This window comes from Siphateles boraxobius, unplaced genomic scaffold (genome assembly GCF_051911475.1).
Source record: "Siphateles boraxobius isolate OS27281-9 unplaced genomic scaffold, OSU_SipBor_1 12, whole genome shotgun sequence".
NCBI lineage: Eukaryota > Metazoa > Chordata > Actinopteri > Cypriniformes > Leuciscidae > Siphateles > Siphateles boraxobius.
In genome coordinates this window covers 11,509,680-11,536,054 of record NW_027508722.1, presented here as the reverse complement: position 1 = coordinate 11,536,054, position 26,375 = coordinate 11,509,680, and the positions used below count along the sequence as shown (strand labels likewise).

The following is a 26,375-nucleotide window of genomic DNA, read 5'->3' as shown; positions in this document are numbered from 1 at the left end:
TGCCATAACAACCATAACATTTATTTAGATACTATGACATTTCATCCAAAGACAATGTGTGCTGAAGAGCACATGCAGAAATACATGTGTGAGATACATAAAGCATGATGCTAGGAATATAAGACAAACATTACATACACTACACAATCAAAACATTGACATGACCATAGTAGATATACTTTTTCCTGTATATAAGCTAAAACCTTTACTTTGTCTTCGGTGTCTTCATTTAAATCCACAGTACAAGAGCTAGCCACCAGGACTAGAAATACCTGTACACCCCTTTTTGGATAGAATGACATTTAATACAGGTTTTTAACACATATGTAGTTCACATCAGGCGTCTCTTTTTTAACCTTAGCACCGCTAGACATTTAAGACCTTCACGTTCTAAAACTAAAATCCTTCTCTAGCAGGTACATCTGCATTGACGCAGATGAGAGACTAGTGAGAGACTAGTCCTCTAAGTGAGAGACTAGTCCTACAGATGAGAACTCAGTACAATATAGATGGGAAATCAGTACAAACAACTCAATAACAGAAGCGCACCAGAGCAATGACAAGGTACGTGAGGGTGATAATAGTCAGAGTAGAGAACAGGAGGAGGAGTCCAGTGAAAAGAACGTTGTTTATGGGTAGCTTCATGATTTTCCCTTCGGCTGGGATCATGTTAGAAAGTGCAAGCATGTAGCCAAGGGACCAAGCTATACTGGTCTTATTTACCTGAAACACAAAGAGACAAATGAAGAGGTCCAGTTCACTGCAGCATTTTGGATAGACAGAGCTGATTTGCTGGAAGAGGAGAGGGAATATAATTGCCAGATATTTCACATTACAATCATCATACATTGAGACTTGAGGTGACTGTTCCGTAGAAATCAGATGCTCAGAAATGCATTTGTTGTGAAAAGGTTTTAAATTAATATTTCCAATTCAGTTTAAAGTCTATCGACAACGTTTGTCACAACAAATAGGAAGTTTATGGTGAGCCACTTTACAATGGATGTAAATGGGACCAATTTTTGGACCATTTAAAAGCAGAAATATGAAGATTAAAATGTTTAGAGGAATATGTACATTAAGTGTTTTGTTACACTTTTTAATATACATTTTAACTAATTTTACAGCCATTTTAGGTTTTTATGTGCAATAATATTATGGCATATATGGTATACAGTATATTGTATGGCATCATTGTTTATATATATATATATATATATATATATATATATATATATATATATATACACACACACACACACACACACACACACACACACACAATACATAGCCAATATATTCACACAATCTCATGATAAACATGATATGCAATGCACCTCTTTCTGAAAATTTAGATTTTTCCAGTTGGCCGTGTTGAACTTGTAACCATCTGCAAGAATGGTATGCACATAATTTGCAGAGTAGCAGTAGGACTTCAGATGGATGTCTGTGATGTTGTACTTTTGCTTCAGCTAAAGGAGGGGGAGGGGGTACATTAAAAGGTCGATTTATTGATTGTACACATCAATCATAAATGTAACAAAGAACCACAGCACTCATTCCTCCCAATCTATATTTTCCTGCAAGTCGTGATAATGCAGTTGGCTGGTACTCACATTTTTCCAGTTATTTGAGCAGAACAGATTCATGTTCATGTTGAATAGCTCCATACTTTTGGAACCCTCTACTTTAAGAGCCAAAGCAGTCCAGTAAAACCCTGCATAGGCCTAAGACACAAAAATAAGTGCTTTAATAGATCCAGATGAATGAAATATAGCTTATGCTGTAACATTTGGTCACATTAATTTATGTTATTGGGGTTCCTCTGGGTGTGAAAGTCAGGTCCTGAAGGCCACTTTCCATCAGATTTCAATGCTAATCCTTATTAAACACACCTGAATCAGTTAATTGAGGTTTTCAAGATTACTAGGCTATCTCTGAAATTGCCCCCCTACCTTAAATAGGGCACTATTTGAGGGAACAGCCATTTGTAGTGGTGTCCAAAACCATAGTGGACGTTATCGAGTGCAGTCATTCAATCCCATAATGCAATAACAATAACAATAACTAGTGAATAACTGATGTACACTCAACGGCTAGAGAATACCCATATAATTCACTGTAAGGACCGTGCCGACTGAATTCCCATGTCTCGCATCCATCCATCCATCCATTTTCAAAACCGCTGGTCCAATGTGGCTACAGCATAATACCATACAGATAAATTGCTTTTTAATTCATTAGTAAATTGTTTACTTAAGGTTTATACTTGCTATAGTTTGTCTTGCAATAGTTTCCATGACAGATTTCAATCTTCAATTCAAGATCAATCTTTTCATTACTACTGGAGTTGCAAGTTTGCCAAGTTTTAATTGATTATTTAAAAAAAGCACAAACTATGCAAAAGCGGCGGCCCTTCTGGCACACTCAGTGTCCGAATTCACTCGTTTTCATTCACTCCTTCAAGTGGACTGTATTAATGGAGTAATGTAGGGAATGGTGAATGAGGGTATAGGGGGCGATTTCGAAAACAGCTCTAGAAACTTCCAGGCAGGTGTTTTGGAGCTGGTTGGAGCTACACTGCAGGACAGTGGCCATCCAGGAACAGAGTTTGACACATATGACATACAGGTTTGGAATGATATGAAGTTGAGTAAATAATGACCGAATTTTTATTTTTGGGGTTTTTGGGTTTTATCTTAACTAAAGAAAAATAAAAGGAATATTATCACGACACTCTACCATGAAGTCTCCACTGAGGTTTGGTTGATAAACTCCATCAAAGGAGCAGTTTTCAGCTCCCTGGCAGGACATCAGGTCAAAGATACTCCTGACCAAGACTTTACACTGTTCAGGGTTACTCTGTCCAAAGAAAGTAATATTTTTCTTTGGGCTATACGTCAAAGGAGGGTCTTTATTTGTACATTCACTTCCAAAAATATCCTCTGCGGGCATAGAGATATTATAACCAGAGGGATAACAGGGGTGCTTCACATTAGCCCAGTTGGTGGATTCCTGAAAGGAAAACAATTCAAAGAGTTAAACATGTTATATATATATATATATATATATATATATATATATATATATATATATATATATATATATATATATAGAGAGAGAGAGAGAGAGAGAGAGAGAGAGAGAGAGAGAGAGAGATAGGGAGAGAGAGAGAGAGAGAGAGAGAGAGAGAGAGAGAGAGAGAGAGAGAGAGAGAGAGAGAGAGAGAGAGAGAGAGAGCGAGAGAGAGAGAGAGAGAGAGAGAGAGAATAGAATTGTAAGAAACAGGTTAAAAGGTTAGTGTTGCAGGGTTATTTGGCCATTATAATAAGAAATAGTTAAAAACAAACCAAAACAAATAGTTGGCAAATGCTTTTTACACTAGCTCCACCCACCATTGTCTGGTTTAGCAAGACAAAATTACATTATTGTAGTGATCATATTGTAAACATGCTCAAAACAGTGACTCCCTTCTTGGAGCGTTACTGATCAGAAGGTTCAATATGGTTCGGGTTAGGGGTAGGTGTAGGTTTAGGGCTTTAGGGCTTAGTGACAAGCAAGGAACCAATAAGGCAGCATCCATTTATGATTATAATATAATATAATATAATATAATATAATATAATATAATATAATATAATATAATATAATATAATCAGTGTTGTGCAAGTTACTTCCAAACTGTAATACATTATACATTACTTGTTACTGTAATTTAAAAGTAATTCATTAGCTTACAATATTACTGTCTCAGAATTGTAATGCGTTACATTACTCCTGTATTACTTTTGAGTTACTTTCACCAAATTAGCTATACAGAAGTAGAACTTAACATTCTAAGGCTGTAACGACATGCGATATGAAATCGAAATCACGACACTCAGATCCACGAACCTGCAGAATCGGACACACCCCTTCCAACTCCAAGAGTTATCCTTCCCGTCCAGATCTAATGCTACCACATCTTTAAATTACTATTAGTATTATTTGAATTTTTAAAGTTAACATTATAAAATACGTAGACCTACACCACAAAACTAGTTGAGGATGAATTATTTAAAATTGGGGAATTCCAGCATTTTGGACGTGACATTTGTAGTCAAAACTTGAAATATAAATTCTCAGAAAATGCATTTAATACCAATATATTGAAACGTCTGTTTATCCATAGGATATCCCCTTAAAGAGTCCAGACATTAGAAAAATATCAGTCTACACATGCGTTTTATATTTAATATGAGGGAAATGCATTCATGCGTGACAAAAAAATAAATTAAACTTTTAGGAGGCAAAATATTTTTAAATCAAAAGTAATACTACCCACCGGATGAAGAAGGTTTGGCTCTCTACCGAACATAAAATATTAATTTATATTCGTTCGCATTTGTGAGGAAAAAACAATGTACGTGACAGTTCTCCGCTATGGACGCGGCCGCTCTGAAGCGGCACTAAAAGACTGTTTTAAAACTTTCACAGAGACGTCAAACAGAAGACACAAAGCCTTTCTTTAAAGTGAATTTCGATTTGTACTAATTGTATCTTAATTTTAATCAATGTTTCATCAACCAATTGCCTGGATTTAATAAATAAGAAGCAGACAATAGATAATCACGACACGGAGGCGCCTGCACGTGAACTGGAGCGCATCTCATAAATTAACCGAAACTCAGCATAGGCTATAAGGTAGCCTACTTCACAGACCTGAAAAAAAAAAAAAAAATAATTTAAATATATAAAAAAAATTAAAATAAGGTTTTGTGTGTTCTGTTTGAGGTCTCTGTGAAAGTTTTAAAACAGTCTTTTAGTGCCGCTTCAGAGCGGTTGCGTCCGTAACGGAGAACTGTCACGTACATTGTTTTTTCCTCTTAAATGCGAACACGAAAAATAAAATAAAATAAATATTTTATGTTCGGTAGAGAGCCAACCCTTCTTCATCCGGTGGGTAGTATTACTTTTGATTTGCGCAGTGTAATCCACAGAATTACAAAAAAATATTTTGCATCCTAAAAGTAAAAAAAAAATTGTCATGCATGAATGCGTGTGTATTTCCCTCATATTAAATATAAAACGCATGTGTAGACTGATATTTTTCTAATGTCTGGACTCTTTTAAGGGGGTATCCTATGGATAAACAGACGTTTCAATATATTGGTATTAAATGCATTTTCTGAGAATTTATATTTCAAGTTTTGACTGCAAATGTCACGTCCAAAACGCTGGAAATTCCCCAATTTTAAATAATTTATCCTCGACTAGTTTTGTGGTGTAGGTCTACGTATTTTGTAATGTTAACTTCAAAATTCAAATAATACTAATAGTAATTTAAAGATGTGGTAGCATTGGATCTGGACGGGAAGGATAACTCTTGGAGTTGGAAGGGGTGTGTTGCGATTCAGCAGGTTCGTGGATCTGAGTGTCGCGATTTCGGTTTCATGTCGCATATCGTTACAGCCTAAGAATGTTAAGTTCTACTACTGTATAGCTAATTTGGTGAAAGTAACTCAAAAGTAATACAGGATTAATGTAACCCATTACAATTCTGAGACAATAATATTGTAAGGTAATGAATTACCTTTAAATTACAGTAACAAGTAATGTATAATGTATTACAGTTTGGAAGTAACTTGCACAACACTGAATATAATATAATATATAATATGCACTGAATATGTTGCTATTAGTGCATACACTGGAGTGCAAATAGAACCTGCCTATATGTACTAAGTATACATTTATCTAACACTATTTAATGCATATAGCTTCTGACTACAATCTTCTTTACACTATTTGCATTTATTGGAAAATCAGAAAAGACAGGTGGGACAGGCCAAAAACTTCTTATGAGTGGTTACAGACATTTGATGTGTTTAAAACTATAGTCCCTTTTAATTAGGGGTTGACCGACATGTGATTTTTAGAGCCGATACCGATTATTACAGATCAAGTAGACCGATAACCAATATTTTGAACCGACATATAGCCTATGTCTGGTTATAAAAATGTTAGTTAATGACAAAATTAAGAATAACAAAGGGTTTTGACAAATACTTTTTAAAAATGTAAATTTTTAACATATCTTTAAATCTGAAAACTGTTAATAATAATATTATTATTAATAATAATAATAATACCTTAAAGTTCAGGGAGCACCCAACAGCATTCTGTAAACATTTTGTAAAACTTAAAGACACTATTTTAATGGTTAAATTAAATTTTATTCATCAAAAAGCATTTCTAATTAATTTAAATCATCAAACTTATTCAATTTATTTACAGTTTAACAAAAATTTAATTTTTAGAGCCCTGTGAAAAAACAAACTTTTATTTTGACGGGTTGCCGTGGAGTTTCTGTGTGTTTGATATGACGATAACTTTTCTCAGTTGAAGCATTAAAAAGCTCATGAAGTGACTAACGTTAAGCGGCAATGGAGATGATGTTTATGCAATCATGTCCTCATATAGACCTTATGCGCCAAAGAAACAAGGGTGCAGTCATCTTTAGAATATTGTCTTTGAACTTCCGTTTTGCGGTGGCTCTATTTATTTCTATGGCATAGAAATAACTTTACATCTGAGGCGTCCAAAGACTTCATTTGTCCATTATTTATTTCTAAAGAATCACAACAATGTATAAAAGGGTCCATTACTTTGTATCTTACGTTATGGCCCTGTAGAAGCCATTTTTGTAAAAATAGGCTAACGATTGAGTCATAAGCATGCGACTTTCTGGCACACAATAGAGAAATTACCATATAGACAGGAGGAGAAGGTCGGAGGCAAACTTTTACTGTCTATGAGGCAATCGGAGGGACATAGAGGCATAAAGTCAAGGGAGAAGCTCATAGATAGAGAGTCCATAAAAGCAACAGGACAAAATATTTCAACAATGTTTTTGAGGAATTAGTTGATTCAGCTACTAGAAGATTTACAACTGTCAGACTGTCGTCAAGCTCAGTTTGAGCCTGCGCAGTACACTCAGCCATCAGGAAGTGAGTGCTATAATCGGGCTTCAGTTTTCTCCGTTGAAATCAAGGGGTTCGCTGTGTCCATTTCTTTTACTGTCTATGGAAAATAGTGCAATCATCATGCATGCTCCAGTGTGAGCGTGGTAAATGAAATCACGCGTCTGCGCCATTCATTTAGAGACACGCAGGATTCATATTTAAATAGTCTTTTTGCGGTTTGAAATTCAATTTGATTTGTACTGACCTGCTTTTTATTAATTCATCAAAAGTTGACAAATTCCGTGAGTTTCCGCTTTATACATTAAATTCCGTTTTTATGACTGGATTCTGCGATTCCGTCCATGTTTTCTGCATCGCGGAAATCACAGGGCCCTATTATATTGAGGTGTTTTGCAACTTCAGTGTAGTAATTTATTGCTACTTCAGGAAAGTCTGCTGCTTCCTTAAAGGGATAGTTCACCCAAAAATGAAAATTCTGTCAGTATTTACTCACCCTCATGTTGTTCCAAACCCGTAAGACCTTCGTTCATCTTCGGAACACGAATTAAGATATTTTTGATTAAATCTGAGAGCTGGATCACTCCTCCATACTAGTCCATAGGCTTCTTCAGGGATTGAAACTTGCCAGCCTCGAAAAGTTATTAAATACATTGTTAAAATAGTCCAAGTGACTACAGTGGCTCAATCTTAAGTTTATCAAGCGACAAGAATACTTTTTGTACGCAAAAACAAACAAAAATAACGACTTTATTTCAACTATTCATTTCCTTCTCTTTGGGCCTCTAGTCAGTTAACTTAGTGTAATAGCGTAGAGATACTTCACACGTAGGCTCACTATTGGCTGACGCTGGTCATGTGGGTGATGCGTGTGACGTACAACAACAGAAGTGTACGCTATTAAACTAGTGAACTGACTCAAGGCCCACAGAGAAGGAAATGAATAGTTGAAATAAAGTCGTTATTTTAGGTTTTTTTGCGCACAAAAAGTATTCTCGTCGTTTGATAAACTTAAGATTGAGCCACTGTACTCACTTGGACTATTTTAACTATGTCTTTAATAACTTTATGGGGCCTTCAAGTTCAATCCCTGAAGAATCCTATGGAGGAGTGATCCAGCTCTCAGATTTCATGAAAAATATCTTAATTCGTGTTCCGAAGATGAAAGAAGGTCTTACGGGGTTGGAAAACATGAGGGTGAGTTAATACTGACAGAATTTTCATTTTTGGGTGAACTATCCCTTTAACTTTGAGAGACAACTGATGCGTGATCAGTGAAGCAGCTTCAGTCAGCAAGTGCTTTCCGTGAGTGCAAAACTTTCAGTGCCTTCAGCTTTCCATGTTGATTGGCCGGACTTGTGACTCCCAACAAATCAGATGGGCGGGGACATTGGTCTAGTCTACAGAGTGGTGAGTTCCGACCGAAGTGGCTGCGTCAGAGCCAAATATAGCGCATTTCAAAATTATTTTATTTTATCAGCAATCGGTTTTGAAAATGGCTGATACCGATAACCATAAAAATGCTAAATATCGGAAACCGATAATCGGCCAGGAAAATAATCGGTCGACCCCTACTTTTAATGCTAGGATAATTATATGTTAGAAAATAGTTTATATAATGCATCTAAACAAAAGAAAAGTCCAGTAACCAATTAAAATAAAATTTCCAGGAAGATTTTACCTAAGAGCAAATCAGACATTACGTCAGATGACGATGAATGGGGGTTTCGCTTAGAACACCTATCGACTTCGAGTATTACAAAACGAGCCAATGAAGATGAAATGCCATGGTTCTGCGGAATTTGTATTCCGCAATACAAATCTCCGCCCCACCGCGTGGGTATAAAAGGAGGACGCCGGCAACATGCAGATATGTCTTCGCTGAGGAGCCGAGACTGAGCTCAGGCGTCTACCCAGCGGTACAGCGGAAGTGGCAGGGAGACGTAACGTCTCAGTTCCCTACTCAGGGAACGAGGGTTACATACGTAACCGAGACGTTCCCTTTCGTAGTCACTCCGAGTTACGTCGGGTGACGAACAATGGGGGTCCCCGTGTAATCACGCCACTTCACAGCTGTATTCTAGTGCCCTGCGTAAAACTGAGATCCCTGTCGTAAGACTAGCAAGGACTCCTATTTTACACAGGAATACCAAGGTACACTGGGGAGCATATCCGATAGTTTAGTGGATGAACATTAGTTTATATGGAGAACACTGGGGTGTCCAGCCGCAGGTGGAATATTTCAACCCCAGCAGTGGCAAGGTGGCTTGCCAAGGGAAAGACACATGCTCAAGGAGGCTTACAGTGGAAATACTCATGTGGGGGTTACTCAGGGGAGGAACCATGCACACGGAGGCACCTAGCCGACGCACAGGCAATAGACACTGGTGCCAGCGTCAACAGTGCTGAAGGAACTAAGGGCCTCAGAGAGGAGGCTCACCTGAGGAATATATCGCACGTATCCAGTCCGTAGAGTGGAATGGAGAGCAAGCGAGACACCTGAGCGGGTCCAATACTAGCTGGTAGAAGCGAGTACATGAGAGGACACTGGCTCCACTCAGAGATTATAGAATCTGGTGAATGAGTTAGGTGTCGCCCAGCCTGCAGCTCTGCAGATGTCTGTTAGCGAGGCGCCATACGCTAGAGCCCAAGAGGACGCCACACTCCGGCTGGAGTGGGCGGTCACACCAAGGGGACACGGTCGACCTTGCTGCTGGTATGCCAAAGCAATGGAGTTGACAAAGAGCTGGACTGAGGTCCTGAAACACTGCGTTCTGTCTACATAGGTGCGGAGAGCACATACTGGACAGAGCAGTGCCAAGGCTGGGTCTGCCTCCTCCGAGGGCAGCGCTTGCAGGTTCACCACCTGGTCCCGGATTGGAGTAGTAGCAACCTTGGGCACATATCCAGGCCGGGGTTTCAGCATCACGTGAGAGTAAGCCGGCCTGAACTCCAGGCACGCTTCGTCAACGGAGAATGCGTACAGGTCCCCTACCCTCTTGATAGAGGCCAGTGCAACCAGGAGCGCTGCTTAAGCTCCACTAATTGCAAAGGCTCAAAGGGGGAACGAGAGAAGGCGAGGAGGATTCACTCCTCGCTCGTCTCAGGAACCTGATAATCAGGTCGTGCTTCCCCACAGACTTACCTTCTACCAAGTCATGGAGTGCGGCAATAGGGGCAACATAGGCTTTGAGGGTGGAGGGAGACAGCCTTCGCTCCAACCCTTCTTGAAGGAAGGAAAGCACGACACCGACCGAGCATCTCCGGGAGTCTTCTCGGCGAGAAGAGCACCAGCTGACGAAGAGGTTCCACTTCAACATGTAGACGTGTCTCGTGGACGACGCTCTAGCGGAAGTGAAGGTATCCACCACCGCAGGTGGTAGGGTACTCAAACCTGCCTGGTCCCGCCCAGGAGCCACACGTTGAGGCTCCAAAGATCGGGACGAGGGTCCTCAGAGAAATGGGACAAGGAGGTGCTCTCGCGAGGAGTATGAGTTCGGAGAACCAGGTCCGGGTGGGCCAGTAGGCCACAACCAGAAGGACCTGTTCCTTGACTTTGTGCAAAACCTGCGCAAGAAGGCTCACTGGGGGAACGCATATTTGCGGCCCCGCGGCCAGCTGTGCGACAGTGCATGCGTGCCCTCGGTCATGGAATAATACAGGTCGCAACGGGTCGAGTCGTGAGAGGCAAACAGATCTATCTGTGCGTCCCCGAACTGGACCCAAATCAGCTGAACCGACTGGGGATGGAGTCGCCATTCTCCAGGAAGGGGCTGAAGCCGTGAGAGTTCGTCGGCTGCACAGTTCAGGACTCCGGGAATGAAAATGGCTCGAAGCGACCTCAGATGCTTCTGACTCCATAAGAGGAGGCGGCGGCCGAGTTGCGACATACGGTGCGAGCGTAGACCACCTTGACGGTTGATGTACGCTACTGTGGCGGTATTGTCTGATCAGACTAGTACGTGTTGACCCCAGAGCAGTGCCCGGAAGCGGTGCAGGGCAAGGCGTACTGCCAGCAACTCGAGCCAATAGACATGCCATACTGCTCAACACTACATGCGAGAATCACTGAGCTTCAGGAGCAACCTTGCTCAACACCTAAGTGTGAAGAAATTCACTGGACCTCAGGAGCATTTCTGCTCAACACCTGGGTGTGATAAATCTCACTGAATTTTTCAGGAGCATTTCTGCTCAACATGAGAGTGTGACAGCATGTCCATTGCGCATGGCGCCCCAGCCCGTGGAGGCATCTGTTGAGACAACAGCATGCCGGGAAGCTCGTTCCAGGGGAACTCAGGCCCGTAGAAAACTGAGGTTCGACCACGGGGTGAGTACTGATGGCAAGTCGGAGTAACTGGTACTCAGAGGCCGCCGTGTTGCCATGCCCACTCCTCTGCACGGGGCAAAGTTTACCCCTTTCCCAGTTGACCCGAAGGCCCAGATGAGCTAGGTGCCGGAGCACTGGGTCCCTGTATTCGCAAGCCTGGTCTTAAGTGGTCAAAGTGAGCTTAAGACAGCCAGTCACCGAGATAGTTCAGGATGCGAACCCCGTGTTCCCATGGAGGAACAATGGCTGCCTGAACAACCTTTGTGAAGGTGCGAGGAGACAGGGCTAGCCCGAATGGGAGAACAGCGTACTGATATGCGCGCACCCTGACAGCAAACAGCAGGTATGGTCTGAGTCGAAGGAGAACGGAGACATAAAAGTAGGCGTCCTTGAGGTCGATCGCTGCAAACCAATCCTGTGACCGCACACATCCAGAAATGCGTTTGGCCAGGAGCATCTTGAATGGCAACCTGTGAAGGGAGCGGTTCAGATGCGTAGGTTCAGGATTGGCCGTAACCCCTCAGACTTCTCCGGGACAATGAGGTAGGGGCTGTAAACCCGGACCTCACTTCGGCTGGAGGGACAGTCTCAATCGCAGTAGGGTAGCAACCTTCGCTCTCATGATAAAAGTGTACCGGACTCCCCTGAAGCGGGGAGGAGACCGTGCGAACTGAATAGCATAGCCGAGTCGATGGTTCGCGCGACCCAGCGGAACAGATAGGGAAGCTCTAGGCAGGCTCCCAACTGTGCCAGCGGCGTCAAGAACCACAGGCGTCCCCCCGGTGGTGCAGCGAAGCGGAATGACCGGCCCAGACGTGGACGGCATAGCGGCCCGGTGTGGGGGCAAGGTCCTAACCGCACCCTGACAGAAGAGGCCAGGGAAGGACCAGCGTTCCACGGGGGCCTCCTCTGTCAGGGGTCTGGCGACAGAGGGGGACAGGGGCGAAGGGGTCCGTGGACGGCACGCCGTGTCAACCGCCTCTGGGACAGAGGGGGGCGAGGAGAGCACGGCTTGTGGGTGGCGCTATGTGTCGTCTGAGAACTCTGTATGCTCAGAGACGAGAGAGTCAGTTCTTTCTGACTAAGGATTCTTTCCCAGCCCTCCACCGGGGAAAGGAGTGGCCCTGCTACCAACTGATGGAAAGAACTGAGTCTCATCTCTGAGCAGCCCATCTCAAAAGTGCCGCTTAACCCGGCGTTTAGCGGGGGCGGGGCTGGAGAGGGCTGTGGCATCCCCCCTATGGTCTTCCAGAGCCAGGCCCGGGTGAACGGGCGGGGTTGGAACCGTGGGAGGGAGCCTTCGGCGGTGGGCAGACTGAGGGATCTGAGCGGATGGCGGGGCCGTCGGGCAGAATAACCTCAATCTGCTCACGGGCGGTTGAGAACTGTTGGGCAGAAGCACTCAACCGCACCGCCGAAGAGGCCGACCTGGGAGATGGGGGTGTCGAGCAGAAGGGTCCGCCCGACATCGTGCACACCAGACCGGTCAGCCCCAGACTGGTGAACATCACCTGACTCCGAGAGCGTACGTCCACTTTCGTCGCTGGGAGAGCAAGGTCAGTGGCGACGCGCAGCTCACTGAAGAGCCTCGGGTCAGTCCCGCCCTCCTGCTTGTCCATGAGCTTCTGGGTCAGGTAGACCAGCAGAACGGTCATGGGATGCAGTGAGGCAGCTGCCTGTCCTGTGGCACTATAGGATTTCGCCACAGATTAGTGTAGACGAAAAGAACTACAGGCTTTGGACGGGTGCCTAGGATTGCGCCGGGAAGCACTCTGAGGACATAGTAGCATGGCAACAGAGCATTCAACCGGGGGAACCCCAGTGTACCCATGGGCAGCGGCCCCTGAGGGGAGGCAAGGCGGATGAGACCAACGAGAGGACCCGTGATCTCATCATGCACGTCCGGGAGGAAAGATATTGGGGTTTGCCGTGGACGCGTCGGCGGCCTTACCCAAAACCAATCGTCCCGGGAAAGCATGGCCGTCATCTCCGGATCAGACTCAGGCACAGCTGTATGCACATGAGAGGGTGGCAGCTGTGACGAGTCGTCATTTCCAGAAGAATCAAGCCCACCTAGTGATGCTGCTACAGACGCAGCATCATCCTCTGTAGCTTCAAATGAAAACACACGGGCCACCCGAGGGTAGACTCGTGGAATCATCAGTTCGCTAGCGGGCACCGTCATTAAAGAGGGGGGGCTGGGGCGTGGACACAGAGTCAGCGCCTTGTTCCAGACCAACACCCTCTGGTCACCCTGGCCACCAGCCAAAGATCGGGTGGTGGATGAGGGGACTCTCACTCTTGCGAGTTCACCGAGTCTCGACCTATATATGACGCGATGATCACGTTCCCAGAGTCATGAGTCAGAACATGAGTCATCCACAACCGCTGTTCAAGCATGATCAAAGCCCAAACACACTAGACAGCGCTCGTGCCCATCAGAGTCCGATACCAGTCCGCTGCAACCAGAAATGCACGGGCGAGCCGTCTTTAAAAAGACGTGCCGTGTGCAAGCTCTTTTATGAGAGGAGAAAAAACTCCGCGATGTTGAAGCGCACAGGGAGACACACAGACACTGGCAGATCACTGCACAGATCAGCAGGCACTGTGAGCTCGCTGCAGATCGCCGTCACACCAACACCGGAGAGAGAAGCTCGTCTCGTAGAGCGAAGTCAGAGATGATTGTGGAGTGAAGAAATACTCTTGGCTCCGAAGCGAAAACATATCTGTATGCTGCCGGCGTCCTCCTTTTATACCCAAGCGGTGGGGCAGAGATACACTGTGCAAATTCCGCAGACCCATGGCATTTCATCGCCATTGGCTCGTTTTGTAATACTTGAAGTCGATAGGTGCTCTAAGCGAAACCCCCATTCGTCGTCATCCGACTTTACTCGGAGTGACTACGAAAGGGAACATAATTTATCCCTCTATTTCAACCCTACATTGAATGACTGAAGTATTGACGTGGCTTGTTTGGGGAAATGTTAAGCATAAGCTACAGGTTTGATTGCATCACTCAGCATCAGCAATAATGGATTTTCTAAGAAAGGTTTTACACAATTTTGTGATCAATGTCTTAGTATAATTACTGATGGAGGAAACATACAATACTACTCAATCTAAAGGTACAAAATAGTCTGAATCCTAATAAGGTTTATATTTTGGTTTAGGTTATAGGTTTATATATTATACACATATTTTGGTTGAAGGAACATTCAACATGAGCATACTGTACCTTTGAAAGTTTGGCCAAAACTCTTTTCTCAGCTTCATTTTTCCCGTAGCAGAGGAAACTGTGTGTGTAGATATTATATTCATAGCCATAGAGTGAAACCGTAATGATATCCTCTTCTTTGGCAACATCAGAAGTAGCAAAGGCAATCTGGGTGGAGGCCCCACCCAAGTCCAATGAACCAACTGTCTTTGCCCCATGAGGATGTACCCAGGCATTCCAAAGGTTTTTCTATAAAACAGACTAAAGTTTAACATTTAAAAATTTAAATTAAGCTCTGTTGTCCAATTCTGGTTTAGATTCAATATTGTGTCATAACAAGAAGACTGCAATGCCTTGAACACATCCGGACTCTGTTTCATAATGAAGACATTTGGGCTAATACTACAGTATGAGGCTAAACTCAAAATCTTGCATTGACAGGGTTAAAGGCCCACTTAAGTTCCTTGAAAGCACAACGTTTTTCAACGAGGTGACGTAATTTCAACTGAAATAGACATGGTAGGACATACTGTATCCAGCAGCTGCTCCCCTTTTTTAAAATAGCCAATAGCGTTTTGCTTATATTACTGAATATAAGCAAATCTGTTTAACCGATATTTTCCATATCACCTTAAAATATAGCATTCTGTTCAGAATTCAAATGGGTCCGATATGTTTTGTGGTCTGCGCCAACTCGCGCATATGATGCACACTGTGCTATCGTGTCTCAGAAGCAGAACAAACACTAACTCAAAACCAGACTTCATTTGCCCCAATGGTAAGCATATTTACACTGTCTGAATTGTTCCCTATCCCCTATATACTGTACTATCCGCCACTCATCAAAATCATTAATCATAATGGCAGAGGTGAGAGACTGTAAATTTTTAATGTTTATATCTTCTAAATGCGAATTTCGTCATTGTTATTGAGCACATTAGCTTATAGATAACCGTAAGGCTAACATAATTCATACTAAAAATACATTTATGTTGTTTGAATACATACATTTAAGATGAAACTGTAAAAAAAAAAACAATTCTGAGATAATCATTTAGTTCCAAAGACCAATATAAAAAAGGTTCAGTAAAGCAGCCCATGGACTGACCTCTAGGAAGTTCCCCATCAGGTAGTTGACGGTGATCCAACCATAAAGGCCTTCTTCCTGTCCAGAGATGATGGAAGCATTTTGGAAATTAAAAGGAAGAGAGCTAAGGTAGTTCCTCATGTCTTTCAGGATAGCGTTGGAAGTGTCTTCATTTTTCATACTGTGTAAAAAAGATTGTGCAAAGATGCAGCACACATGTAATGATGTGTGCTGTTAATGATGCACACATCGTTCATGATGACGTTAACAGTATGATCACATTAACTCTGTGGAAAGATATATGCATTTATACATAATCATTTATTTGAAAAATAACAAAAGCATTTCAACACTAGAAACAAGTGCATTAAGACATTTTTGTTTTCGCTATTCACCTTATTTTTAACATAAGGGCGGGCGGCAGCATTTTTAAATTGAATGTTTCTGGCTTCTAATATTATTAACAGCTTCCTGTTATATTTAGCTGTACAAAACAGCTTGTTATGCTGCTTGAAAATGCAAGCTTTCTTGCATATTTCATTATGCATTGTCACAATTATAAACATTCTGGTTTGTTCTGGTCTGTTTCCTTGTTCAAGTTCCCCGCCACTCATCAGTTTCCATGGACACTCATTAATCAACACAGCTGTATGTCATTATGTTCATCACCTTTGTGTATTTAAGTTCCTTACCTCCTTTCCCTCATTGTGTGGTATTGTTGTGTCATGTACGCTGTTTCTGTAGCTCGCGTTAAATAAATCTTGTTATTTTGAACTACTGAATTTGCCTTCATCTTCATTGGATATTGGTGTTACAGTATCATAGCAAATGGCTCTACTGATACATAAATATATTGCATGCAAAAGAATGTAAACTGAAAATATGATCAAAAAGATTAATGGAAAATCATTCTTACTGTAGGAGCCTCATCCCTGCTGTCGCCCCAAGGAAGACTGGGGTGGAGTTATGCTGAAGGGAGGGAATGGCCTTGGTTATCTCTGCCATGCAATGTTTTAAACTTTTCCATGTCTTTTTGTCCTGTTCCTCGTCTACACCAAGATCTGAAATTCCGGGGCCTTGAAAGGACACATCATATTTTATAAGTTCTGTTATCGACCTATATATGTATATTTTTAAGTCCCATTATTATTCTATCACAGCCTACTGTATATTGCTCAGTAAAAAGAGTAGTAAAGAATTATACACTCAAACCAAATAATAATTATGAAATCACAGTTGGAAAAATAAAATGACTTCGTATTTGACATATTTAAGGCTACAATAATTTTCCAAACATAGTTTTCTACATTTTAAATTTTTTACGGTGTTGTCATTTATAACTGACTTTGTCCTATTAGGGTATATTGTTTTTGGCAAATTGTCAAACCTCACACACATTCAAATGCAGTTTCACAACCTGAAAAGTTCTTGGTGTTTCAAAAAACATTAAAAAGCATTTTTAACACTCCATTTCATCTTGTGCTGCTATATTTTGGAGCTCGCATGTGAAAATGTCAAAAACTTGACACAAATTCAGTTGCTACTTAGCTGCCTGGAAAGTAGTGAAACCTAATGCCTGGTACAAATTGTACGATTTTGGGTTGTCCCATACAAAAGATGACTGTGGCGAGGGGGTCGTTGTTTAGCGAGGTCTGTAGCAGGATAGAGAGGAAGGAGCCAAGCGGTAAGTAAGTTGGTCAAGTGCAAATGATGAACACCTGTGTCTGATTGCAGTAATTGGCATGGAAAGATCGCATAAAAGCGGGCTGGAACGAGAGAGCGAGAGACAGAGACGGACTGAGGACTCGTGTGTAGAGAGCGAAACTGAACTGCTGCAGGTTTAAACTGTTTGTTTTGTGTTGTGCTGTGTCGCCGAGACGGCACGGAGAATGCACTGTATGTGCGCCCTTTGCTTTGTTGTTTTGTTTTGTGTGGTTTCTGAATAAAAGCCGAGTCCCAGTCCCCCCGACACTTGTCTTCTTCCTTCCTCAACTTGAACCTCATCACAGTGACCAATCGTGGTGATTTTTGTGGCTGTGGTCTAAACAGTAATCCTAAGTCGTACAATAAGAGAGGTTCAAAGACAGCCATTCAAAGATAGCCTGCAATAATTTTCTGTGTGAGAAATTTAGCAAACCCCTCAAAATGAGTTTGCTTCAACGACCTATGTCTGACTAGCCAAATAAATGCAACATAAAATGGCGTATTGATCAATGGGACATGGCGCTAAAACTACTTACCTCAAGCTCCATTTGCAACTTTGGAATGCCAATTTGGCCTCGTTTCCCTAGCCATGATCACGTCCATCTTCTCCTCTTTTGCCGCCTCCCCTTTTTTTCAACTCACATTAAAACCACAATAGCCAAAGTGTGATTGATGTTGCTCTATTTGTTTTACCACTAAGGCATAATGATTATGTTGTATTCTTCTATACTAACTTGCAACGTAGTCTACGATACATCATCGTGTCATCATCGTACAGTCTACATACATGTCTTGCCCAAGTTTATTAGATTCATGGCGTACAGTGTGATTTGTAATGATCTTATAGGATTGCTGAAATCGCAGTGTCAGTAGCAGGCATTAGGGTTTCAAAAAACAAACAAATGTTTTCTTTCTTGGAATTTCAAATCAACAAGTGAAAATAAACAAGACTCTTCTCTTTCAGTGTACCCCCACACATATTTCGATTTTCATTTGTTTAGTCATCATTTGTGAATAATTTGCTTGTCATTGTTGAGGCCAATAGGCAGTGGCATCTTTCCTGACCTCTGGTTGTAGTATGGATAACACCTTCCAAACTGGGATAGGATAATGTACCGAAATGCCTGACTTCCACAACAATCTGTAACTTATATTCTTCATCTCTACCCTCACCCTCACTGCTTCTATTCTCCTTGATCTTCAACTTCTTCCTTTCTTACTATGGTCTTATTTTCTGATGCATTGCCGTCACCATTATCAATACTTTCAGGAGAAGTCACAGCTTTTTGTCTCTGTCTTCTATAAAACTTACAAACAAACCACAGGAAAAAAAGCTAATATACTGCCTACCAGTAATGAACAATATTGCCAGCTACACAGAAAATATGTGTCCTCTAAAAGGACTTTATCATTTATGCAAAACACAGATTTTTTGGTCTTTTAGTTATTGATTTTACAAAATTTGCATTAAAAATTACCAAAAATTTAGGAAACATATTTGGATGTCAATTATATTTTAATTAATTGAATGTATGTGTATTTCCTAGTCTAAAAATAATTAATTATCAGTGACTGAAAAGTTTTTATGAAGTGACTCTCGCGAAAACTTCTGTTATAATCAACAAATCTTATTTACATCGTGTTTGCAACGTTAGTTATGATTAAAGCATTCGTGAAAGTGCAGAAATCAAGTTGCAATGACAAGATCACTGCATTCATGTGCTCAATATATCTGTGATCGGTTTGCAATGCTCATCCACTGCAACCTTTCATGTCACGGTCTAAATATAATACTATAGATCTAAATATAAGACAATCAACTATTTTTACGATTAGTTAACCTTGAGAGCTGTAATAGTAAAAACATGCTATAAAGTTTTCGAGTTTAAAGTTTTTTATTTTTTACATTGTGACAATTTTTGATGTAAAAACCATACTAACATTATAAGTGCAGCCCAGGAAACATTTCAAAAAGAAGCAATGCAGTTCATGACCCCTTTAAAGAATGTTTAATTTTTGTAATAGAAGGAAAATCAAGGGTAACCTGTTTGCAAGCAAAATGTGAGAAATTTCGTATTATGATTCTGGTAAATAAATTAAATTATTATTATTTTTTATTAAATTTTTATAAGGAACTTAATATGAATTCAGCAGACCAAAAGTATGATGTGGTATGAATTTGAATTTATACCACATCATTATGAATTTAAAAAATGATGAGAAGGTCAAGACCTCAGTGTGTTGAAGAGATGTCTTATCGATCAAAAGTTCAGTATGGAGTACCACAAGGCTCAGTACTAGGACAGATGTTTCATTCTGTACATGCTACCCTTGGGAGCTATCATTAAGGAAGCACGGGATTCATTTTCACTGTCATGCTGATGATACTCAGCTCTATATCTATTCGCGCCCCGACTAAACTTGCCAATTCAAGAAATTAGCGGAATGCATAGCTGATATAAAAATTTGGATGACTAGTAATTTCCTATTACTTAATTCTGAAAAAACAGAGTTCCTAATGATTGGACCAAAAACCTCTGCATGTACTAAACTAGAATACTGTCTACCACTTGATGGCTGCTCTGTCAAGTCTTCGTCGTCGGTTAGGAACCTGGGTGTGCTCTTTGATACCAATCTTTCATTTGAAAGCTACGTTTGTAGCATCTGTAAAATCGCATTCTTCCATCTTAAAAATATATCTAAATTACGACATATGCTTTCAATGAAAAATGCAGAACAGTTAGTTGCCCTTCATGGATAATAAACAAACTGCAGCTGGTCCAAAACGGAGCCGCTAGAGTTCTTACTGGAACCAGGAAGTATGACCATTTTAGCCCGGTTCTGTCAACACTGCATTGGCTCCCTATTAAACATCATATACATTTTAAAATATTGCTGATAACTTACAAAGCACTAAATGGTTTAGCTCCCCAGTACTTGAGCGAGCTCTTAATGCATTATAGTCCTTCTCGTCTATTGCGATCTCAAAATTCTGGCCAGTTGATAATACCTAAAATATCAAAATCGACTGCTGGCTGTAGATCCTTTTCCTATTTAGCAGCTAAACTCTGGAACAGTCTCTCTAACATTGTCCGGAAAGCATACACATAGAAAATTCCTATTATTCAAAACAGTTAAATTATTATTAGGCTGCATTAATTAGGTCAGCCGGAACCGGGAATACTTCCTATAACAACCAATGTACTTGTTACATCATAAGAAGAATGGCATCTACGCTAATGTTAGGCTTTCTGCTTATTCCGAGGTTTACTACAGTCAACCAGTTCTGGGCCGTATCCAGATCAGATGGTGGACCTACGCCTAGACATGATCACAATGCATGTAGTCAGCCGGATCTGGGGCGTATCCAGATCAGGTGGAGGACCTCCGCCTAAACACGACCACAACGCATCTCTGAAGTCTCAGCAGAGGTTCGGTCAACTAGACTCTCCCCTGTGAAGGCCTCATCAACACGACAACCATCAGCACTGATCCTCAACAAACTCATCTCCATACGCGCGTGATAACTCCGATCTTAAACCAGATGGAACTGGATAATATTCTGATTGTTCCAATCCAATCTGACTTCTGACCTATAATGCTGCCTGAATCATAATCATACACTGTTCGTTCGTTGGCCAGAGGAGGACTGGCCCCCCGACTGAGCCTGGTTTTTCCCAAGGTTTTTTTCTCCATCCTGCCACCTAATGGAGTTTTGGTTCCTTGCCACTGTCGTTCCTTGCCATTGGCTTTTGGCTTGCTTAGTTGGGGACATTAAATTTAACATTTAATTTATTATTCAACAATAATACTGATCTGCCTGCATTGACACCATTAAATGAGAACTGAGCTGGACGATGACATCTCGGTTTTCTCCAGAGCGGCTATATATATAAATTAACTAAATTAATATATTTTTTACAACAAAATGAAACATCACTGAACTTACTTAAGCTGGACTGTGATGCTATTTTCTTCGAGGAAACAAACTTTGTTGCATTTTACTGTCATCTCTGTAAAGCTGCTTTGAAACAATCTGTATTGTAAAAAGCGCTATATAAATAAATGTGACTTGACAAGACCGAAAACCTAGTGCTTTTCACACCAATTTGAATTTTAGAACAATAAAAAAAATGTAGGATTTGTTAACAAAGGTATACAGTATTCTTGGAAAGTGCCACCAACATAGTTCAGCTTTTGGCTGCTATATAAAGAATAAGCCTCCAGTGTTTATGTAAACCATCCAAGGTTTTATGTCAGTTGATTTGTACCTTTAACCTGACACTTTGTTGTCTGGCTCACAACCCCAGTGTTGTTTTCTTTTTCGGCAGGCCACTCATAGAGATAAATGGTAGTCCTGGACGAGCCTGCATCCAAAACAATACCATACTGGAGAAAGAGAGAGCAACAGAAGTGAAGAAGGACATTACTGTAACCAAAGGCCAAACTCTAAAGATCTTGCAAAGCCATAAAGAGCTCATTCATTCACACTGTTCACAAAATACATTGCTGAATAGCAATTACCAAAACCCCAAGGTCTAAATCATGACTGAGTGAAGAACCCAAGAACAGACATGTCTATTTGCCCTCAGCTCTATTGATCTATTGACAAAAAGCACATTCTTCTGTTGGGAAAATGTTCAAGGACTTTATGAGTCATCAAAAGGATCATGGATCATCTCAAAAGGATCATCTCAATATTAAGGATGCGGCATTGAATTGAATTAAATAACTCAGTGAATGGTGATTTTCCATTGAAAGTTGTTTTGTGTTTAGGAAAATAGGTTTCCGTTCCGTGTTACAAAAATAGTATTTGTTTTCACGGAAACTGATTGAAGCATTATAAAAATAAAATAAAAACATAATCCAAAAGCATGTATAATACTCTTTCACCACAATTTGCCTGCCATTCATCTGTAAATGAATAGTGGCCCATGTCATAACATGTGTGGGATGTGAGATGTTTGTTTTTCAACACATAATAGAAATATTAAAAATATGAACATTAGCCTACTCTTTACTGTATAATTAAAAAGAAAATCAGTATGATTAAACAATAGGAATGAATAATTTAAGGGAAAGTCATTCTTGAACATAAATTACTTCCCACATGTGACTGGTAAACACCAATTATGCTTCCATGTCCCATAATTTTACTCACTCTAAGGCTGCGTTTACACTTGGCATTAACGTAATCACTGTGATCCAATCAAGCAGATCGGATCATTAGCCAATCAGGACATGGAGCCTTTACATTTAAGTAGCCTCTGTATCTGGATAACCAATCGGATTTCTGTTTCCTGCATTAGGCTATATTTAAATTAGTTATGTGGCACGACACCAGATTAAGGGGGCTTTTACACTGGGCCCGTTTGCTGCGGTCCGAGCCCAGGCGCGATTGTTCCCGGCGCCCCCCGCAGCGTTGGTCTGGTTTCACACTCAACTTGATTCTATCGAACTCTGGTGCGTTTGCGTGCATCTTACGTCATTCCAAACGTGCACGGCGCATGATAGAAAACACGACGCAGGTCAATATATTGTGTTTTTTTATTAATTTGGTGCTATTATGCATAGCTGAGTAACAACGCAGGTTAAGTATGTGTGTGTGTGTGTGTGTGTGTGTGTGTGTGTGTCGCATAAGCTGTCTTTCTGCTGCTTGCAAATGGACTCTTTTGAGGAGACAGTGGATTTCTATTAATTTGTTGCCCTGATTGCACGCACTATACGCGAATACACTGCAGACTCACTCTTGCTCGTATCCAGGGTAAATCTTCATATCTTACGTGTGTTTTATTTAACAAGATACATCATAATCGGCTAAAACGCATGCGCAGGACACTTTACTTCCTGAACAAGTGCGCACCCGAGTCTGTGTTGCTTTCGCGTGATTTTTTTTCCCAAACCACTTCAGTGGAAATCCCGCCCTGCAGCCGATTTAAAAGTTTTCATTGGTCATGTCAATCACTGTACTGATTGCCTACACCAAACACTGATCCCTAAACCTACCCGTCACTGTAACCTAAACCAATGAAATCGGCTGCAGGGCGGGATTTCCGCTGAAGTGGTTTGGGAAAAAAAATCACGCGTTGCTTTCACATGCACGCGAACCGCAGCACGGTTCGGGAGCAACCGAACTGAGACCACCTCCTCTAGGTTGTCTCGGGTTCGGGACCCAGTGCGCACCCGGGTTCACATGACAGCGTCCACATTAGCGATTTTTCATGCGAACCGTGCCCCGTTCCGAACTAAACTGCCAGTGTGAAAGCCCCCTTAGAGTAGCCTAAAGATGATATCAATTAAACAATGTACCAATTGCTTTCACTCACTCTCTTTACTTTCTTGAGCAATCTCCAGACTTAGATCAAATTAAGTTTTTTGAACGAAGGAAAAGGCCTACTTCCAGTTGATCATACAAAAATAACTGGGTTGATCATGTTAAACAAGTCACATCATCGATCATCTGGGTTTAAGGTTATAGTGTGCAATGACTATATTGACAGAAATGGGAGCTTGATAAACATGCTGAAACAATAAAAACATTCAATTTTTAAAACTTTAAAAAATTCTGATTCCGATTCCTCTGGCAAAGCAGCGCACAGCTCTTCATTAAGATCTCATGACTGACTGTGATTGTACAGGCGATCGCCTCGTTCAGATAATGTTGCACAATTAAAATGAAAAATGACACACATAGTATCATGTAAGTCTAAATAAACAGTTTTAAAGATTGACGTTTATTGTAAGGTTCAAATAAGTTTAATTTCTTGTCTTTTCTGACAGCCATGCGGGGAGACGTCTAGGCGGGGATTTATATGACGTCCACCTGTGAAAGCAGACACGATGGCTGGATTGCGTTTACATTACACTGAGATCCGATCACAATGCGTCCTCGACTTCCTCCGAACCTGGACACGCTGATTGGATAGCATTCCGATCAGAAGTGCGTTTACACTCGTCTTTTCAATGTGTATGTGGACAACATCCGGATACTAGTCACATGTTACTGATAAGTGTAAACGCAGCCTAAGAGGTACAAAATAGGTCTGTTTAATTGGATCCCACTTGTACGGTTTGCATCAGGCATGCTCAAATTTAAGAATTTTACCTTGAGTCCACGGGATATATAAGTCTTCTTATGAGTTTGCACAACTGCTATAGAAATGATGACTGCTATGCTGGCCAGCATAAACGCAGCGGCTAAAGCTACCCCAACTTTTGCCATCCTCACCTACAGACAAAAAAAACATGAATAAATCAAATTCCCAGCTTACTGCAAAGCTTGATTCCCATAGCTGAACACTCCTTATGCTCTTCACAACATTAACATGTGTCTGAGACGTGAGCAATTATCTTTTTTACTCTGAATGTGGTCATAAAATGCATCACAATTACTCAATTACTTTTTCACTTTAAAATAAAGTTCCAGATCATTGGTAGTTCGTGAAGAGTGACTAGGTAACACTTGAGTTATTAAGGATGCATTTTATGACCACGTTCAGAGTAAAAAAAGACAATCTTCAAGAACTACTACCTGGACCATTATTTTAAAATGTCTCAGACACATGTTAATGTTGAGATTAGTAATTAATTGGCAATTCTTTATCATTTGTGATAGTTAGTAGTTCTTAATGAGGCTAATCTGATTCAGCAATAATTTAATCACCTAATAAGGAACTAGCTCAGTCCTAAATGTGCTATTACTTACTGATAGTTAATATTGTTTCCATATTAGTTAATAGTACCAGTAGTTCTACTCATTTATCTTGCATTACTTCATACATAGTTACCTATTAATGACAGACCGTTATTCTGAAGTGTTACCCTATTCTTCCCTCAAAAGAATCATGTTTCCAACACAAGAAGCAAAAATAGCTAAGAATGGATCATTGTAAAAGGTTAAAATGTGCAGTTATAACCTTGAGGTGAGCATTAAATTTAAAGTGCACTGTTGTAACCTTCAAGTTGATTCATATTAAATGTAACATTTGATTTTAACATTAATTTAGATGTTTAATTTTAACATGAAGCACATTTTTATTTTAACTGGCAAAATCATTTTAGTGTTTTTGAGTGTTATTTGCTGAGCCCATTAAAGATTAAAAACGTTACTTTTTAAATGATTTCACTCTCAGCATTTGCTTGAACCAGTTAAAAAACGTGCAAGTATAGACATATCTGCTTTTGCCATGTTGTACATTTTTTGAAAACTCTTTCACACACTGTCAAGCTCGCTGGCACTCTGTCAATCATCGGCTTATCATCTGAAGCACAAACAGTTCTGTACCTTCCTCAACCAATGCACACATATCATCATGGAGACTTTTTCGATAACCCATATTATGGTTTCAGTTTCTAATTTGATTAAAGAAAGTGGTTAGCAGTTTGAACTGAAAGACTGGTGCATACAGTATCTTTTTAAATAACAGCACAGAAGCTGGATAAGAATGACATCCAAAACACATAACCATGCCGCTGCTTTTAAATTACATATAGAGTATATTTATTATATATTATTGTACTATAATATTTTACAATATTATATATTATTTCATTTATTAATTCTTTAATTGCTCTTTTTTAGAGATATGGCAGATTGCAGAGAAACAAATAAAAAACATTTTATAACAAAATCAATTAATCTGAACCCACACTTGGTCCATGATCTGATAAGAAAGCAAGTTCGAATACAAAATACATTCATGCTTGCAACAATCCGGGCATTAATACAGTAATAAAAGGTTTTGCCTACCCCTCTGCGCGAGGCTGCTGTAAGGTGGTCAGAAGATTGGGACTCCTTATTGATCATTCTGTCCAGACGTGCAAGACTGTGAATGTGAAACTGTGTTTGGATGTGTGTGAGAGCGTGTGTGCATATGTTTGTGTGTGAAAAGGCGTGCTGAAGAGACTGAATGGGAGGGGTTTGGCTGTCTCTCCCAATAAGCTGGACCTTTCTGTTAAAGTTAATGGGAAACTCCACCTATTCAGATGGATGTGGTTAATAATCAAAAAGCCTTTTCTGAAAATAATGAAGTACTATTTTATATGTAACTATTTATGCATTATCTTTGTGGATGATTTTTT

At 40.8% G+C, this 26,375-nt stretch overlaps 1 protein-coding gene across 1 annotated transcript; it reads right to left on the bottom strand.

Annotated features, from left to right (window-relative positions):
- On the bottom strand, positions 1-26,171 carry entpd3 (ectonucleoside triphosphate diphosphohydrolase 3). Its single transcript, XM_077208011.1, has 10 exons — positions 26,044-26,171; positions 24,400-24,522; positions 21,566-21,683; positions 16,507-16,666; positions 15,612-15,771; positions 14,525-14,752; positions 2,743-3,015; positions 1,617-1,727; positions 1,338-1,472; positions 1-723 (listed from the first exon to the last, which is right to left on the bottom strand). The coding sequence occupies exons 1-10, from the start codon at positions 26,098-26,100 to the stop codon at positions 532-534; spliced, it is 1,557 nt and encodes a 518-aa protein (XP_077064126.1). The 5' UTR covers positions 26,101-26,171; the 3' UTR covers positions 1-531.
- Between the last annotated feature and the right edge of the window lie 204 nt (positions 26,172-26,375).

Coding starts and splice junctions, on each gene's coding strand:
- entpd3 (XM_077208011.1), bottom strand. CDS start 26,100: ATGATCAATAAGGAGTCCCAATCTTCTGACCACCTTACAGCAGCCTCG. Junction 14,753..15,611: donor TGATGGGGAACTTCCTAGAG/GTCAGTCCATGG, acceptor TCTGTTTTATAG/AAAAACCTTTGGAATGCCTG. Junction 1,728..2,742: donor ACCTCAGTGGAGACTTCATG/GTAGAGTGTCGT, acceptor TTTGTGTCTTAG/GCCTATGCAGGGTTTTACTG.